General features: G+C 33.9%; 2 protein-coding genes and 1 pseudogene across 2 annotated transcripts; 1 reads left to right on the forward strand and 2 right to left on the reverse strand.

The window, feature by feature from the left end:
- The first annotated feature begins 696 nt into the window (after nt 1-696).
- LOC130953601 (small nucleolar RNA U3) lies at nt 697-808 on the forward strand (annotated as a pseudogene).
- A 1,461-nt stretch (nt 809-2,269) lies between these two features.
- Nucleotides 2,270-6,367, reverse strand: LOC130948409 (protein NLP7-like). The gene is given in 6 exon segments (XM_057877128.1): nt 2,270-3,391; nt 3,394-3,627; nt 3,709-4,594; nt 4,712-4,759; nt 4,919-5,496; nt 5,873-6,367. Coding segments are annotated over 6 exon segments (2,901 nt in total). The 5' UTR covers nt 6,177-6,367; the 3' UTR covers nt 2,270-2,540.
- A 6,082-nt stretch (nt 6,368-12,449) lies between these two features.
- LOC130951480 (signal peptide peptidase-like 1) lies at nt 12,450-15,675 on the reverse strand. Its single transcript, XM_057880136.1, has 4 exons — nt 15,514-15,675; nt 14,138-15,067; nt 13,314-13,514; nt 12,450-12,763 (listed from the first exon to the last, which is right to left on the reverse strand). The coding sequence occupies exons 2-4, from the start codon at nt 14,933-14,935 to the stop codon at nt 12,647-12,649; spliced, it is 1,116 nt and encodes a 371-aa protein (XP_057736119.1). The 5' UTR covers nt 14,936-15,067; nt 15,514-15,675; the 3' UTR covers nt 12,450-12,646.
- Nucleotides 15,676-15,896: the final 221 nt, after the last annotated feature.

The following is a 15,896-nucleotide window of genomic DNA, read 5'->3' on the forward strand; positions in this document are numbered from 1 at the left end:
CTTTGTTTAACTGGGATAAGCTCCAATGAACAAACTATGCACACAGGGTATGAATAAATAAAATGTCGTGGATCTGGAAGAGAATTAAAACTGAAAACTAATCAAAGTTTAACTCGATAGCATTTAGCTAGTTTAATCTTCTTGCTCATAATGTAAACTGCCAATTTCCTTATCCACAATTTATGCTTGTTTATCCTCTGTCATAAACTCTTTTGACTTGTTCTTCACACAAGGTTTTGCTCATTCCAAGTGGCTTTCAGCCATTTGATGATTTGAAACTTGCATTGATATATATCCCTTTACTCAAGTTGAGCTATGTACAAATGACAGATCAGTTTTAATAACAAGAAGCACTTTGGAAGAGCTAAAGAGGCAACATAACTTACCAATGCTGTTCCCTAACCATACTTCTCTGTGCCCAAGTCATTTGAGACTTGAGAACTAAACACATGTACATATTAGACATAGTGTTAGAGAGAAGCATCAGCAGGGTTCAACACACATTTTTAATTTGGGCATGCATTTTAATCAGGCAACAAACAGCAGATTACGGAGAAACAAAATCTTGCCTTGCCTGTATCTAATGTGGTTAAATTTTAAGATTTTCTGAATTTCGAAAGGGTAAGCTTAGTCTTACATCGCCAGCATTCACAAAACAAGCGCAGATTTTATAGCTAAACTCACAACCAACAGGCCATGACCTTACTTGAACAGGATCTGTTCTATAGGCTCGTACATCTGTATCTTTGAATTCTAAGGAGACAGGAACCAAAGTCTGGTGGATGAACAATGATTGTGAGATCAGATTTTTCTTTTACATTTTTTCGCCAAAGCAGACGTCCATTGACAATAAAGTGTAGTGTCAGGTAAAAAATTAAAAATAAAAGCAGATTTCGTTGCATACAGCCATGGAAACTTTGCGCAATGAAAACGAAAGAAAGAAGAGCCAAAAAGAATTTGGATCATTTCTCGATTTGTGCGTGTCATCCCCCCGAAGGGACGAGCATTTGCATTCGCCTCTGATATATATAAATTATTGGTTTCTAAAAACTCGGGCGATGTGAGACTTGTTTGCCATTGAGAGCAGCTGAAGAATATCAACAAGTTCTCAACCTCGCTTTATGGAAAATGAAGGAGGGGATACAACTAGTTGTGTGATTTCTGTGTTCATTTCGGTGGTTCTGCCTTGTTGGTAGTTGCATGCATAGCCATTTCAGGTTATCCTTCTTTTATTCCTACTGCTCTCAATTTTTTATGAATGAACAAGACAAATTAGTAACTAGTAAATGGAATGGAAAGGCTATAATTAACAGAAATTGTCCTCCAACAATCAACATAAGCAACTTCAAATTATCCTATAAATATAATCAAATCTAAAATATTTCACATAATAAAATAATCAATTATTTACGAATGTACACCACTGCCAATGTATATAAGGTGCTTAATTTGTTGCAAGCATGTCATTATTAGAGATATAACCATTAATGTTACCTTCTCCTATAAGTTTTTTTGGAGAAAAAATACTAATTAGAATTGAAAAGGAATTCTATTATTAAGTTATTAACAATATTATAAGCATAAAATACGTATACGTTTTTATATCTGCATTAAGAGACTGAATATCTTTCTTCTTTTCATTTTGTTTTTTTATCAAAATATCAAATACAAAGACGCATGTTAGAACAGTTGATGTAGCTGCCGATGTGGCTCTGTTGCATACCAATCATTTTGTTAAAGTCATAATCAGTGAAAAAATATTTATAATGACAACAAAAAGGAAGACAAGGAGGAAAACACCCAAGCCATCTACTTCTCTCTTCTCTCCTCTCTCCTCCGTATGTGGATAAGGCTCCCACTATTTTAAATAGAAGCCAAATATTGTCATTTATGATGTAATGCAATTATTTTGTTCGTGGATGGAAAATTTTATATCATTTAATAATTGATTCATTTTGTACCTTACATTACTCTTGTTATTACTATCTTAGCAACAAATAACTATCAAGGAAAGATCTATGAAAACGAAACAGATTTCATTGGGTATGGATTTTGAAGTCACTTTCACATCTAAATTTGAAGAACCAACCACAAAATATAATCACTCTTTAAATTTCTTTCTATCTATTATATTCAATATAATCTTGAATTATTGTTTGTCTAATCAATAATCATATACAATCTTACTTCTTTACAATGACATTTAAACGAAAAAAGAAAAATAAGGTATCGGTAAAATTAGTTTGAGTAATGACTTTCTGGAACAAAATGAATATCGATATGAAACTTTATGTAAAAAAGTTAACCATAATAAATGTGTTACCAAAGAATCCTAGCTTTATCTCATGATAAATAAATGGTAACTTACACTTGGGGTCATACATACCAAGGATTGCTAATCCTTTCATCTAAGTTTCTTACAAATTGAGATCATCTTAACCAAAATCTCCCTTTTTTTTTTCTTTTTTGTCCTACCTTGCTAAGATCACAAGAACCTAAACATTTCAGTACAAACTTGAGCTATATACAGCTACTACTCACTACCCTGAGCTCTCGCATGAGCTTCCAAGATTGGAAGTTATTTCATGCACCAAAACTCTTATTATGTTACTTGCTGATGATCTTGAAACATCTATGCACTCTTGTAGATCTGCATCACATGCTATCAAAACCCATTCATGATCATCATCAAGGTACTTGATATCAAAAGTACCTACTTCTAGTTTCAACCTTTTGGCAACTTCTTCTTTCAGTTCCACAATTCCACAATTCAAAGAAACCCTAAACCTTATGATATCTTCTCTATATGTTGCCTTAATAGTGACAGTCTTCATTTCTATTCTAGCTGCAAAAGGTGTCACTGTCTCCTTAAGGGGATCCATGCATTGCTTGGGAGCCAACCCAGAAAATGGAGGATTAGTCCGGCAAGGTTCCGGGGCCATGTCCTCCACAATTGCCTCAGCTACAGAAGGACATAGGTTTCTCAAGTCTTTAGAACTTCCGGCATCTTCTACTAGCATTCCTCCGAATGGCTCTTGAAGTTCTGTTGCCACCATATCAGGCATAGCGCAAGTCGTTGGGTAGCTCAGTGTATTATTCGGCGGCTGCATTGTTGCCTCCGGTGACCTTAGACCAACACATTGATCATTGTTTGATGTAATGAATATATCTTTTACGGGCGAGCTTTCGATAGGAGGGCTACCATGGCATGAACCATGAGAAGTAGGATTTGTGCTATCTGCACTAGAGCAACTCTTTGCTCTAGGCCCCTTTGTTTCCTTCCCTACCTCCCGAATAGAACCGCTTTTATCATTAACCATTTTCTCGAGACACTGTGCTCTGGCAATTCTGGTTGTTTCTAAAACTTTAGAGGCATCTAATTCATTTCTCTTATCTGAGGTTCAGTTGGCGAGGCTTGCTGGCTGAACTTGTTTGGAGTAGAATGCTCAGGAAAGGGAAGAGGACTTGTGCTCAGAGGATTCAAAGCGAATGCTCCTTCGGCACCTTGGACTGATTCAATAACACGCTTGAGCTTGGACAGGGAACGGTTAACTTTGTTGATCTTTCGAGATGGCCAACGGGATATCCCATGCTGCCTGCAGATGCGCTTCATTGTAGTGGGGCAAACTGCAAAGCAAAAAGATCTATATTTATATTTATATAACAAATTAACAAAAGGCCAGGTTATATTTCAGAGCATGAACATACCACCAAGGCTCTTTGCAGCATCCTTAAGACTCCCAGCAAAATAACGTTGCAGAACTTCAAGACTTATTGATTTCTCAGTTTTCCCACGTTTCCTCTCTGATGGCTTATTTGTGTTTTTAGTTTCTAAGGAGGGTATCTGATCACCAATACTCCCTCCATCATTACAGCCCATCATTATTTTCTGTAACGACGGATCTTGTGCCAATTCCTCCCTCACGTTTGGTGAAGCATCCTGTCTAACTGGAATAGATTCAAACCTCAGATGAACTCCTTCAATTGTTGCTTCAATAGTTTCAACCAAAGCATTCTGTTCAAGTTCAACACCAGAAGCAATCTTAAGGCTCTGGAAATGTTGTTTCATTATTGTCAATATGGATCCCAACAAAGCCTTCTGTTCGTTAAAGTCTGTGATCCTAGGTGGCAGAAAAAACTCTAATACATAGTCATCATCTCCGGTGTGCGAGCTTCGCAAACAGATTGAAAAGGAGCTAGTTAACCCAAACATGAGAGCATAATGAACTAAAGGGTAATCAATTTTGCAGAATCGGGTAATGTTCCTACAGAAGCTCATGCTATGTGAAGAAAAAGCCCTGCCAGCAACCCCTTGACCTTGCTGTAAGTGATGTTCAACACAGGCCTCTCGGAAACCCCATAAATGAGCATCTATGATATAGAATGCTATATCAGTTGTAGACATGCAAACTTTCCCCATGCAACTACCATCAAAACTTGAACAACTTTTCTTTAGGCCACCTCCATGGGCCAGAACACTCCGATGCCTACATGGAACCCATGTTTGCGCCAAAGGTAAATTGTGAGTTTCGCAAACCACTGTCAATATCTCCAAGATCTCTGCTAGCGCATTCTGGCGGCCTTCATTACAAATCTGATTTAAAAGCATTGCCAAGTTATATCTGTGAGAACAGAGGAGTAAGATATAGAAAAAACAGTAACAACTAGCTTTTGGAAAATGTTACATATGCATGAATGATGTTAAATTCACCTGAGTGTATTGGTGGCCTAAAATTTCTGAACTCTTCAAATTCACTGCCTGCAAGGAAAGGAAACTGACATCACATGACTGAGGAATCTAGATTCTAGAAGCATCTGTAATCACACAAATTTTCTAACAAGCAATATGCAAGTATATTTTAATATTTTGAGCTAAACAATTAGCCATGTCAAATTGCAAGGTTGAAATAAACCGAACCTCAAGGGCTCTGCAAATTTTGTCAACTTCAGGAGCATAGTTAATCTTCTGTGAAGTCATGATCAACTCCAACACACCTACACAAGACTGCATTGAAGGTTCAAAGACAGGCAAAGCCAAGGTACCGCGGACATTGTAATGTTGTGCATGATCTCTGCGAGGATACTCCTTAGTAGAATAATACTGAACATCAGGTGTCCATTCTGGTACTTTTTGCTGATAAACTCGACCAGGAAGTCCAAGACTTTCTTCTTTCTCTCCATCCGCCGAAAACACATACATCAGGGACACCGTTCGATACTGGTGGAGTCCATTACTATGTGGATCAAGAACAAATGGTTGACCTGAAGTTGTAAGCACAAACCTATTACCATTTCTAACAGGTGCCCAAACCTGTGCCAGAACATTCTGTTCTGTCAACTCTTTGAAGTATCGAAGCGCTTGTGTCATCCTTTCCTTTATTACACAATATCTATCCAAAATTTCCAATGGTGGCATAGCCACAATGGGTGGCAACAGTTTCTTGTCTTCATCATTAGCATTCTCCACTGGTTTTTCAGTTACTGAGTTTGAATCACCTGGATTTAGTAGATTCAGTTAGAAACAAATGCATCTACCAGATGAAATTGGACTTTGCTATGAAAACTTGACGGTTATGGTTTTAATACCTTTGACCTCAACATCATAAGATGTCTACAACTTCCAATCCAAATCCACATATTATGTCAAGAGAAAGAAACAGAGTTTTGTTTAGTTCTTGGGAAAAAAAGATATCCCAGTATATATATATATAAAGTTCAAGAGAATCCCCGGTGTATATATTGTATGAAAGTATAAAATTTTATATAAAAGAATAAACTGTGGATCATAATACATTTTGAAATCAATAAAACCATCTTACAGTGAATAGAGTAATTTAAGAAAGTTGAAAGAAAAAGGGAAGCAAAAGCATACAAGAGAATATCTTGTGGAAATCAGAGAAAGCTGGAGCTGAAGCAAGAGTGTTGTTGTGCCTTTCATCTTCTGCATCAGAGAAGAGCCAAAGAGGAGAAGAAGGTTGTTCAGATGAGATTGGGAACAGAAAAGGTGACATGGGGTTATTGGAGACGAAGGACAAGTGATCCAAAGGCCACGAAGTTTCCAAGTCCAGATCGAAATCCATGGCGGAAGGAGGAGGAAGTTGAGGTGGTGATTGTTGTTGGTCCTCCTTTGACTTTAGAGAAGCAAAGTCTGTTTTATCTTCTTCAGATTCTGACATTGTTATGTTGCTCTGAATCTGAGAGTGCTATGTTGTGGAAAGCAAGAAACTTTGTGCTTGTGCTGTGCGTGCAGTGTGACAAAGACTTCAACTTTGTGAAGACCAAGTTGTGCAGAGCAGAGCATAGAAGAGATGAATGGTGATGACGATGACGATGATGGTGGTAATGGCATAGAGAGTGTGATTCCATGTCAATTTTTTTCTACCTTCAATGCCTCTGCCACTTGCAAGTTACGACAAATTATTATTATTAAAATATTCAGTAAAACTTGAAGTATATTAAGAGGGTTAATAAACTTTTTAATACAAATTAAAATCATTTTTAATAGATTGATTCAATTTATTTATTATATTATTATTTATAAAGATTATTGCAACTATTTAATTCCATTAAAATTTGTCTAAGTTAAAAGAATGTTAACATATTTTATTACCATTAAAATATGTTTTTCATGTTATTTAAATGTTTATTAATAAAATTAATAATTAATTAAAAATTTTTGAATTATAAAAAGAATTCTTCTCTTTCGAAATAATGAAGTTAATTATTTTTCTTTTCTTCCTATTGTGGCTCCAACTACCCAAAGTTGTGCACTTGAACTTGTCTCTGTCTTCTTCTTTTTTTATTCAGTATTTTAATATCCATTCCCACTTTTTCATATTGGAGGAAGGAGGACTAAAAAGGGAAAGTAAAGCATTTTATTTAGAGGTTTTTTTTATGTAGGATTGTTCAAGAAGATATGGTTGACCCAAACACCAAAAAAAAAAAAAGGAACAATAATAACAATAAAAGGATAGATATGGAAAGAAAATGACAATTGTCTTATGTGGCTGTAAGCCTGTAACTGCTGAAGTACTTTACTTGTTTGTGTTGTGCTCTGCATTTTCCATCATCTGATTTAGAAAATAATTAATCAATACAAACAATAATAATACTAATAAATGGGTGGCACATAGTTGAAGGATTGTGAAGAAAATCTGCCGATAGTTTTGTTGCCACATTGATGTTCATATGTTCACATCTATCTGGTCCATTGCTAGCTGGCCACTGCTTCATATTCCATCAAAGATGCTTATTTTATTTTCTTTTATTTTATTTCGTATATATTGTGAACTCAATCTCAGAGGCGAATATTTCCCGAATTTTTTAATCCATTCTCTCAATAATTCTTTTATTGAATTATTTTTTGAAGAAAAATATTGGATTACTCACGTGAATTGCAATCTCGGGAAAGATGGCACTCCAACCAATGACAACTGAACTGAACTCAACTAAAATGATTTATCAAAATTATAGAGTTAATTACCATTAGCAGGTTATTTAAGAAGAGCTTATTAATATTCAATTTAACATCTTAGACCCGACCGAACAGAAAATTGGTGAATCTGAAATTAAAAGAAGGCGTCATTCTTTGTACAAAAGCGACAAGGAGAAAAAGAAAATGGAATTGAAGTTGGTGAAACTTAGTTCTTAATTAAAAATTAAAACTTTAGTTGGCTTAATCCCACAGAAAGCAATAAGGTGCAATCATGAATTCATGATGCTTAATTTGCTGTCTATAATTACATAACAAATACAATCATACACTTACTTAAATATTTTATTTGAATTTATAATATCATATTTAAATTATATTCTAAACAATTAATTTATCACATTATTTCTATTATAAAATTGGATAAAACTTATGTAATTCTAGAGTTAATTTGATGCAACTTAATTTTTTTTTCAAACTTTAACAACTATAAATAAAATTAATTAAAGATGTAATAATTTCATACGTTAAAAACATGTATAATAAATTCATCATACCATTATATATAACTGAGAATAATTTATTTTTTAATTCCTGCAGAGCAATTGTCATGATAATATATTATACCTGCTTTACAAGTTACAACTTACTATATTTTCTTAAAATAGTGATTAAATAAGTGGGACTATTCAACCAAGAAAATTATACTAAAATGAAATGGTTGAAGGTCAAAGTGCAAATTGGATCACTTAATTGAGGAGGCACTTGTTTAATGAAGATGTAAGATACATGTTTGATTCGGAGTTGTCAAAGAAAGGGTTATTTTATACTTTTCTTTTTGCAGATTCAATGGTTGAGAAATAAATAAAGGAAGAAAACAGAGGGGAAGATTATTGAGATGTAATATTATCTATTTGAGTAATATGTAAATAAAAATAGAGAAGTGCTAGGAGTAGTATATTTTGGAATTTGTAATTATCAATTAATTATTATTAATATTTTTAATGGTATAAAATTATATTTAATAGTGTGAGATTACTTTTTTTTCTTTTTATGATTAAGTAGTGGTCAAATTTTAATAAAAATATTGGCCTCCTAAACTTTTTCATAAAGATATTCTTATTGCGTTAATGGATCATTAGTGATAAAGAAAATATTAGGTATCTTCTAGAGCACATAAATATGCATATTAAGGATGGCAAAACTCCCCGAGACACGGGAATTTCTACAGGAACGGCTCCGAATGGGGATCCGACTATGGAAAATTTTTTCTGTGGGGATGGGGACGGGGGACAAAATTCTCCCAAGGCAGGCACGGGGACCCGAGCGGGGATCTCCGCCCCATCCCCGCTAACTCCCGAAATTCATAAATTTACTGAATTGTATTTAATAGTTTATTTCTCATATATGTTTTTTAGTCATTTCACACACACATATATATATATACCCAAAACTCTTAATCCTCATTTGCATAACTCTTCTTCAATTCAGAAATCCCTAACGCTGTCTATAATCCAACCTCTCTGCAGCCACCCTCTTACCGCTCTCCCTTCTCACCGCATCGTTACACCTCACCGTGCCATGATTCTCACTGCGTCGTGCTCTCTATTTGCAGCCTTCCTTTCCGTAACTTTGTCGTCGTGTCCATTCTCCTCTCTGTTGCCGCGTCTCCCACCTTGTCCACTTCTCTATCCTCTAGCTCGCCATTGCGTTCCCCTACTGCGTCATTTCGAAAAAAGTCACCATTTTATCGTTTAGATTTTTTGTATAAAATCTTGTTATTTTTGTATAGAATGGATACTTACATCTCTATTCATATGAAAATTAATAATTAGTAAGAACTATCAAATAGATGGGGAATGGGATCTCCGCGAAAAATGAGGTCCTATGGAGAATGGGGACGGAGAGTAATATTCCCCCACGACGAGGAGAAAATCTGGGGGCGGAGATGGGGAGCAGAAAGGCATCCCCTGCCCCCGCCTTACCCCATTGAAATCCCTAATGCATATACTCGCAACAATAAATTAAAATTAATTATTAAAATTAATTATTAATATAAAATATATATTAAAATATAAAATATACATTAAAAAATTAAATATTATATATATTTATATACAAATATATAATAATTAATTTTAGTATCTAATTTTAGTGAAAAAATATTTTATTTTTTTTATCTATTCATAATATAATATAATAGATGTGGTGCATTGATAATTTCTTATCCTGCTCTAATTTTTATCTCTAATTTAATACTATCAAAAAGCATAAATTACCTATACATTGAGCCAAAATTATGTAACTTTCGTTTTAAAAAATTAGAAACCACAACAAAATGTAATTAATTAAACTAAGAGTGAATTTGCCGGGCAAAATAAATTAATAATAGAATATTTGAAGCAAGTTCAGGGTGCACGATGGATCCAACTTAAAAAGTGAAGTAGTATTTTTTTTGTTCATAAAAATATATATATATATGGAATTGAAGAAAATAAAAGAGAAAAAGACAAATTCATCACTTGCTGTTGCTGACGTACTCTAACTTTTTAAGTTTTAAATAAAAATGCCGAGTTTATACATATTATCATAATAAGCCTCCGTCAAATAGAGAGATGATGGAAAGTGAATTAGAAAACACAATCTAATAATTAAGGACACACACAGCATGGTGCCATCGTTACAAACTTACAATTCATAACAAGCAAAGTCAACACAAAAATTTGCTGACCAAAGGAACCATTAACGATATATAATAACTTAATTAAGAATGTTCTTGCAGCTCATAATCCAGACAAATACGTGGATAACATAATTCCATCAATTTCCTCCAATTGGGTTTAACTATTTCTCATTGAAACTTTATTTAATTTTTAATATATATATATTATTCTTTCCGTCACTTGCCCTCAATAATTATATAATCAACATTATTAACCCCCCCCCCCTTTCTCTTCTTTCTTTTAAATCAATTTAAAGTTATAAACACGTACATCTTCTATATATATTAGGGATTTAAATTTGTGCATTCCAATGGTTTGTTATCATTTTTTATCGTAAATTATGATGTAAGATGAGTTATTTTTTATTTTTAAAACAAATAGAATGATTAAAAACAATTACATTGTGGTGATTCATTATCTTTGCACACACCTTATTAATTAAATACAAGGTTCAAGTATGTTTTGCATAGATATATAGATTAGCAGTCTTAATTATATTTAAAGATACGTAATGTTCCTCGCCTCAATCTTTACATGCATTGCATATAACTATTTTCTTTCTTTTTTATTTTAAAAATAGAATGTTATGTGATATATCTGCATAGGCACTCAACATTTCCACCGTTTAATGCGAAAGAGTTAAGATTCAATTAAGAAAGAAGAAAACAATGCCGTAATAAAATAAAATATTATGGGAATGTAGTTATACATATTATTATTGTGTATATTATTTTTTTATTATTTAAAACTAAAAACTAACAAATAAAATAGTACAAAACCCTACTTTTTAATATAATGAAATAGTGTAAATATTATTTTTCAATAAAGTCAGAAAAATATAAAGAGAGAGCACAAAGTAGAAAATGATAATTCATTATTGCATTGTGGCATTACTATTATTATGTTTGAAGTAGTGATATCAGAGGGTAATTTATATCGAAATAGGTTTTTTTTTTTAAATTAAGAGTGAGATTCGAATTGAGATTTTTAGACGAAAATGAAAAGATTATGTTATTTTAGCTATTAATTTATGAGAACTGAACTTGTGTACTTTACTATTTTAGGGCGCTTTTAAATTATCCGATGAAATTATAGTTATTTATAATAATTGTTTAAGTATTCGTATATAAATTAAAAAAATATTAGTTAATTTTTAACTACCAACTTCACATAGAGATAACCGTATATAACTTTTCACCATTCTGTAAACAATACTATTTACAATCAGCTTTTGTTATCAATCATCAATGATTATAAAATATTTAAACCAAAAGGTTAAACTGAATGGCCAGCTTTTCATTATTTTCTACATTAAGAACCAATACGATGAGGGATCCATGGATAACACCTACACCAAATGGGGTTAATCTTGGATGTTGCTTATCCCAGATATAATCACCTTGCTCTAATTAAATAAACTAAATTGTGGTACCATGATGATGTTGACTAAATCAATAGCTTTAGTACTTTTTCTTAAGAAATTATTATTATCATTGATCATAGCAAAGCTGAGCTTTTAATATGCAATATTCAGCGCACCGAGACCGTGAATGTGATGTATACATTATTGAATCTGTGAATCATATATAAATTCATGACAACATGAACATCATATTCAACTTACTAGTTTTTTTCTTTTTGTGTGTGACTATATTCAACTTATTAGTTTATATCAACTTGAATCCATTCCATGATAATGTATATACAATAACACAGCTATATATAGCAGAAAACTAGAGTTGGGTACAATTGTTAGTACCGTTTTAGAATTATTAGTACTTCATACTTGTATATATACATTTTCATTATTTTATATCAATTTGGCATTATATTTTTCGTTATATGGATGATTATTGTTATAAATAAGAAGATCCTAGTACCACTTGATCGATGTCTTTGAAAGCATGCAAGCTAGCGACAGAGGTACAAACCTAGGACTACATATTTTTGCCGTAGAAGCATATATGAATGAAAGAAAAATAATCATATGATAGGTCAGCAAATTAAAGAAAAAAGGGATCAAACAACTTGATTCTCCACTCGCTTGAGAACTATAACATTCATATTCATGGTTACTCTTATTAATCGTGTGTCTCGTGTACCAACCTTTCTTTGGGTTTTTCTGTTTTCCCAACAACTAAGCTACTCATGGTATATTTATTGGGCTTCAAAAGAAACTTAGTATGTGATTTTTACAAACCATGTTTTTGTATGATATAATGCGTGTGTGTATAAATATCAATGAGCCAAATCCAAAATCACAAGAAACGCATAATCAACGCACTCCTCTGCACTTCATGTAAATTTCTTCTCAATTCATGTATAGCGAATAAATAAGAGAGATCCAAGACATAACATCATCATCAACATTTAGTGTAACTTTTCTTGATGAGTCTCAAGATGAAACATCCTCAGTGAATTTACAACCTTTTTTTTTTCAGCTTCGCTATAAAAGCACCGGTTAGGTGTGCATGGAAACTACAATAGTGGACTAAACTTCTATTTCGCGATCCTTATCATTGAAATTTGGCATGTCTCCTTCCCACAACTCAAGTAGCTCCTTTTTAATCCAAGAGATGGCGATTACAGGTCCCAGGGTAGAAGGCACCTACATAAACCAATCAAATGTGCATTGTTTCAGACAAAACAGCCAGTTAACAATGTTGAGTCATATCATCATCATCATTCTAGCTACATATGTTGATCAGTTGATGAATTAAATGGATCTGGAGGGAATGCTAATGAACCAGTTCCAACAATCAATCAAATAAGGCCAATCACTTTGGACAAATGAATGAATCTCCACTCCTCACAGAACTTTTAAACTTTAACAAATTTAGCTAATAAACTTCATATGCTAGAGTCAGTCAATTACAATCAATTTGAGTACACATACAACAAATGTTATAGGCAAAAGGGAAACAAGCTAAAATTTTATCCGACTATTTCATTTATCTGTTATATATACAAACAAAAAATTGCCAATATGAAAATAAAAACTTCAATTAAGAACAAATGTTTCCCATCTAGTGGGAGAAAAAATGCTTTCTTGTATTAAGGAAAAAAGTAATGAAATATATGATTAATACAGGTTGCAAAGAAAAAGTAAACAAGGCAATACAACTGGTTCGATGAAAAGGGAATGAACATAGAAGTACCAGATATAAAAGTGCAGGTTGAGGAGAGTGGGTCAAGACACCAGCTGCCAAAGCAGTCACCAGACCAATTGCATAACCAGGCAATGCATACCAAATATATTTGTGCCCTTTCGAAGAATGTAACTCAAAGAGATTTACTGTATCCCGGCTCTTTCGATAATCAAAGCAGAGAACTAGAGCCAGGAGCATTCCAGGGATAGCCTACAAAAAGAAGAGCGAAGAAATATAAAACACCAAGCACAGTGGTTCTTAAGAAACAGGATTGTAGAAGTTCATTGGAATCATGACTAGCTTATGTTGACTACAAACTGCTATGATATTTTCAGTTAATCGTTGTAATCGATACGGTGCATGTACACATGGTGAAATGGTGCAAGGAGGCACAGATAAAAGTTTGATTATAACATGTCAAATGCAACAACAAATAACAAGCATAAGCAAATCAAAGCACCTTGCAGCACAAGGAAGATTTCAAGATTCAGATCCAATATAGAATTGAAGTAGGAAAGATCAGAGAAATGGGGCGGGAGGGGAAGGGTTACAGTAAAACCTAAATTGAGTGGACAACAATCCTCTCTTTTAATTTTCACTGCTCCTGCAGAAATATGGTAGAAGATTTCCCTGCAAAGGTATTAAACAATCATAATAAATGGCAAACCAATGCAACATGCAGCCTTCAATTCTTCTAATGATTCTATATTTCTTTTCACAATGAATCCAATGCAACAAAACTACTTGCTTGTGACATTAACCAAACCTAAATATTGAAACAGTTAAGGAATAAGGATATCCAGTATGCATCTCAGGGAGTACAAATGTCATACCATGTCCCCTAAACCAAGCATCATAAAATCTGTTGCACTCTCTCCAGGAACAACACCACCCAACAAATTTCTGGGAAATACAATCTTTACAGGCAACTCCAATTTCTTTGTTATCAGTTGCAACCCAGGAAGACTCAAACTATTAGCAACCGTGTGCACAGGATTCGATGCTTGCTGTGTCGCGACTGATACCATGACATTTGCCCCGAAAAATCTTTCAGAGAAGAAAACCCAGAAAATGTCATAGACAAATAGACAAAGAAGGAGCATTGCACAAATCTTGATGTTTGGGAGGCGCACATGGCTTACAAAAGCAATGCATATCGATATGCCTAGTAAATTATTCAGTATCCAGTGACCAGAGACAAGCCAAGCAGCCACCACGACGGAGCATGATATCAATAGCAGCCCTTGGATTCGTGTAAAAGATTTTGAGCAACAGCGTGACACAAAAGGATCAGCTAAACCAAACTGTGACTTCAAATAGGCAACATAAGGAGACAAGCAGAAGTAAAGGGATGATGCAGAAGCAACTGCAGTGAACGCTGTGAGAAGCTGTGACACAGACGAGAACAAGTAGAACATCAAAAGCAAGCTGAAAGAGCTCATCACTGGTATCATCAATGCTTGTGACCTATCCAGTGTAATGGATGCTTCTGATAAGTCGCGATTACGCTCCATTTCTTTCCCGTAATTTAGAGCTCGAAAAGCAGATGCAAATGTCACAGCTACAGCTGTAGTTATGAGGGTGACAGGTGCGGGCTCCAGCAGATACACAAGTTTCCAAAGGGACTCCATCTTACAAGAAGTACAGCAATCTTAAACTAAACTTTTTATGCATAGAGAATGAACCTAACACCTAAAGCCTTTGCAACCAAAGTTGCATATTTTTTTCCCTCGTTCAAAAAATGAAATCCTACACAGAGCAACCTGCATACATCAAAAGAAGAATGTAAGCACATCTAACATCTAAGCATGTTCATTTTTATTTCTCTCTTAAAAAAAAAAAAAAAGAAAGTCAAACAATAATTAACCCCTTTAAAAATCTGTAATTCTCTCTTAAATCCTGCCACAATATTCTTTTTCCAAAAAAATCTTATTGAACAGGGTCGCATTATTGTTTCATTACCCTCAAGCTCTGATTTCCCCCCGCACCTTCAATCTAGAGATTTCACCGATTAACGCAAGAAACAACGCATATTAGGTTAATGACACCCACCCAGTAACCAACAAGGCGAAAGATGAAATTTTAAAATCGGAGAGTATAACATTTCCAAAATTCGATGAATAGCTACAAAAGTAAACAAAGCGAAACTGCGATCCAGACGAGTTAGGGTTAATGGGAATCGGCGATGAAGGGTTGTGAAAGGACTTACCTTGGACTTATGGCGGAGCTTGAGAGACCCCTTTTTGCTTTGTTCAGTGCTCAAGGAACCCAGCACCCACCCTTTTCTCGGGACCCTGCAATTTTTGTAACACAAAACCGAAGCTAAGCTAAGTGCACTGAATCCATCTGAATTTTCAATTTGGCCCCAAAAGTTTACATTTTTTCCAAAATTGTCCCTTTTCCTTCTTATGGGTTTTATTTTAATTCAATATTAATTACCACTACTAGATACTAATCAATAAAAGAGGAGTATATGTATATCATCATTATTTAATTAAATTATATATTTCGATATTTGTATTTAAATATATACATCAAACATTTTCTTTAATATGAAATTAATTAGAGTTAGTAATTGAATGTCTAAAATTT

The sequence above is a fragment of the Arachis stenosperma genome, chromosome 9 (assembly GCF_014773155.1).
Source record: "Arachis stenosperma cultivar V10309 chromosome 9, arast.V10309.gnm1.PFL2, whole genome shotgun sequence".
Lineage (NCBI taxonomy): Eukaryota > Viridiplantae > Streptophyta > Magnoliopsida > Fabales > Fabaceae > Arachis > Arachis stenosperma.

Bases quoted from the DNA above. Each gene is read 5' to 3' on its own strand.
- LOC130951480 (XM_057880136.1), bottom strand. From the start codon at position 14,935: ATGGAGTCCCTTTGGAAACTTGTGTATCTGCTGGAGCCCGCACCTGTC. The intron at 13,515-14,137 runs GTATGACATTTG...TTCTTTTTGTAG, and splicing joins TGCTTGGTTTAGGGGACATG to GCTATCCCTGGAATGCTCCT. The intron at 12,764-13,313 runs GTACTTCTATGT...TGGTTTATGTAG, and splicing joins AACCTGCACTTTTATATCTG to GTGCCTTCTACCCTGGGACC.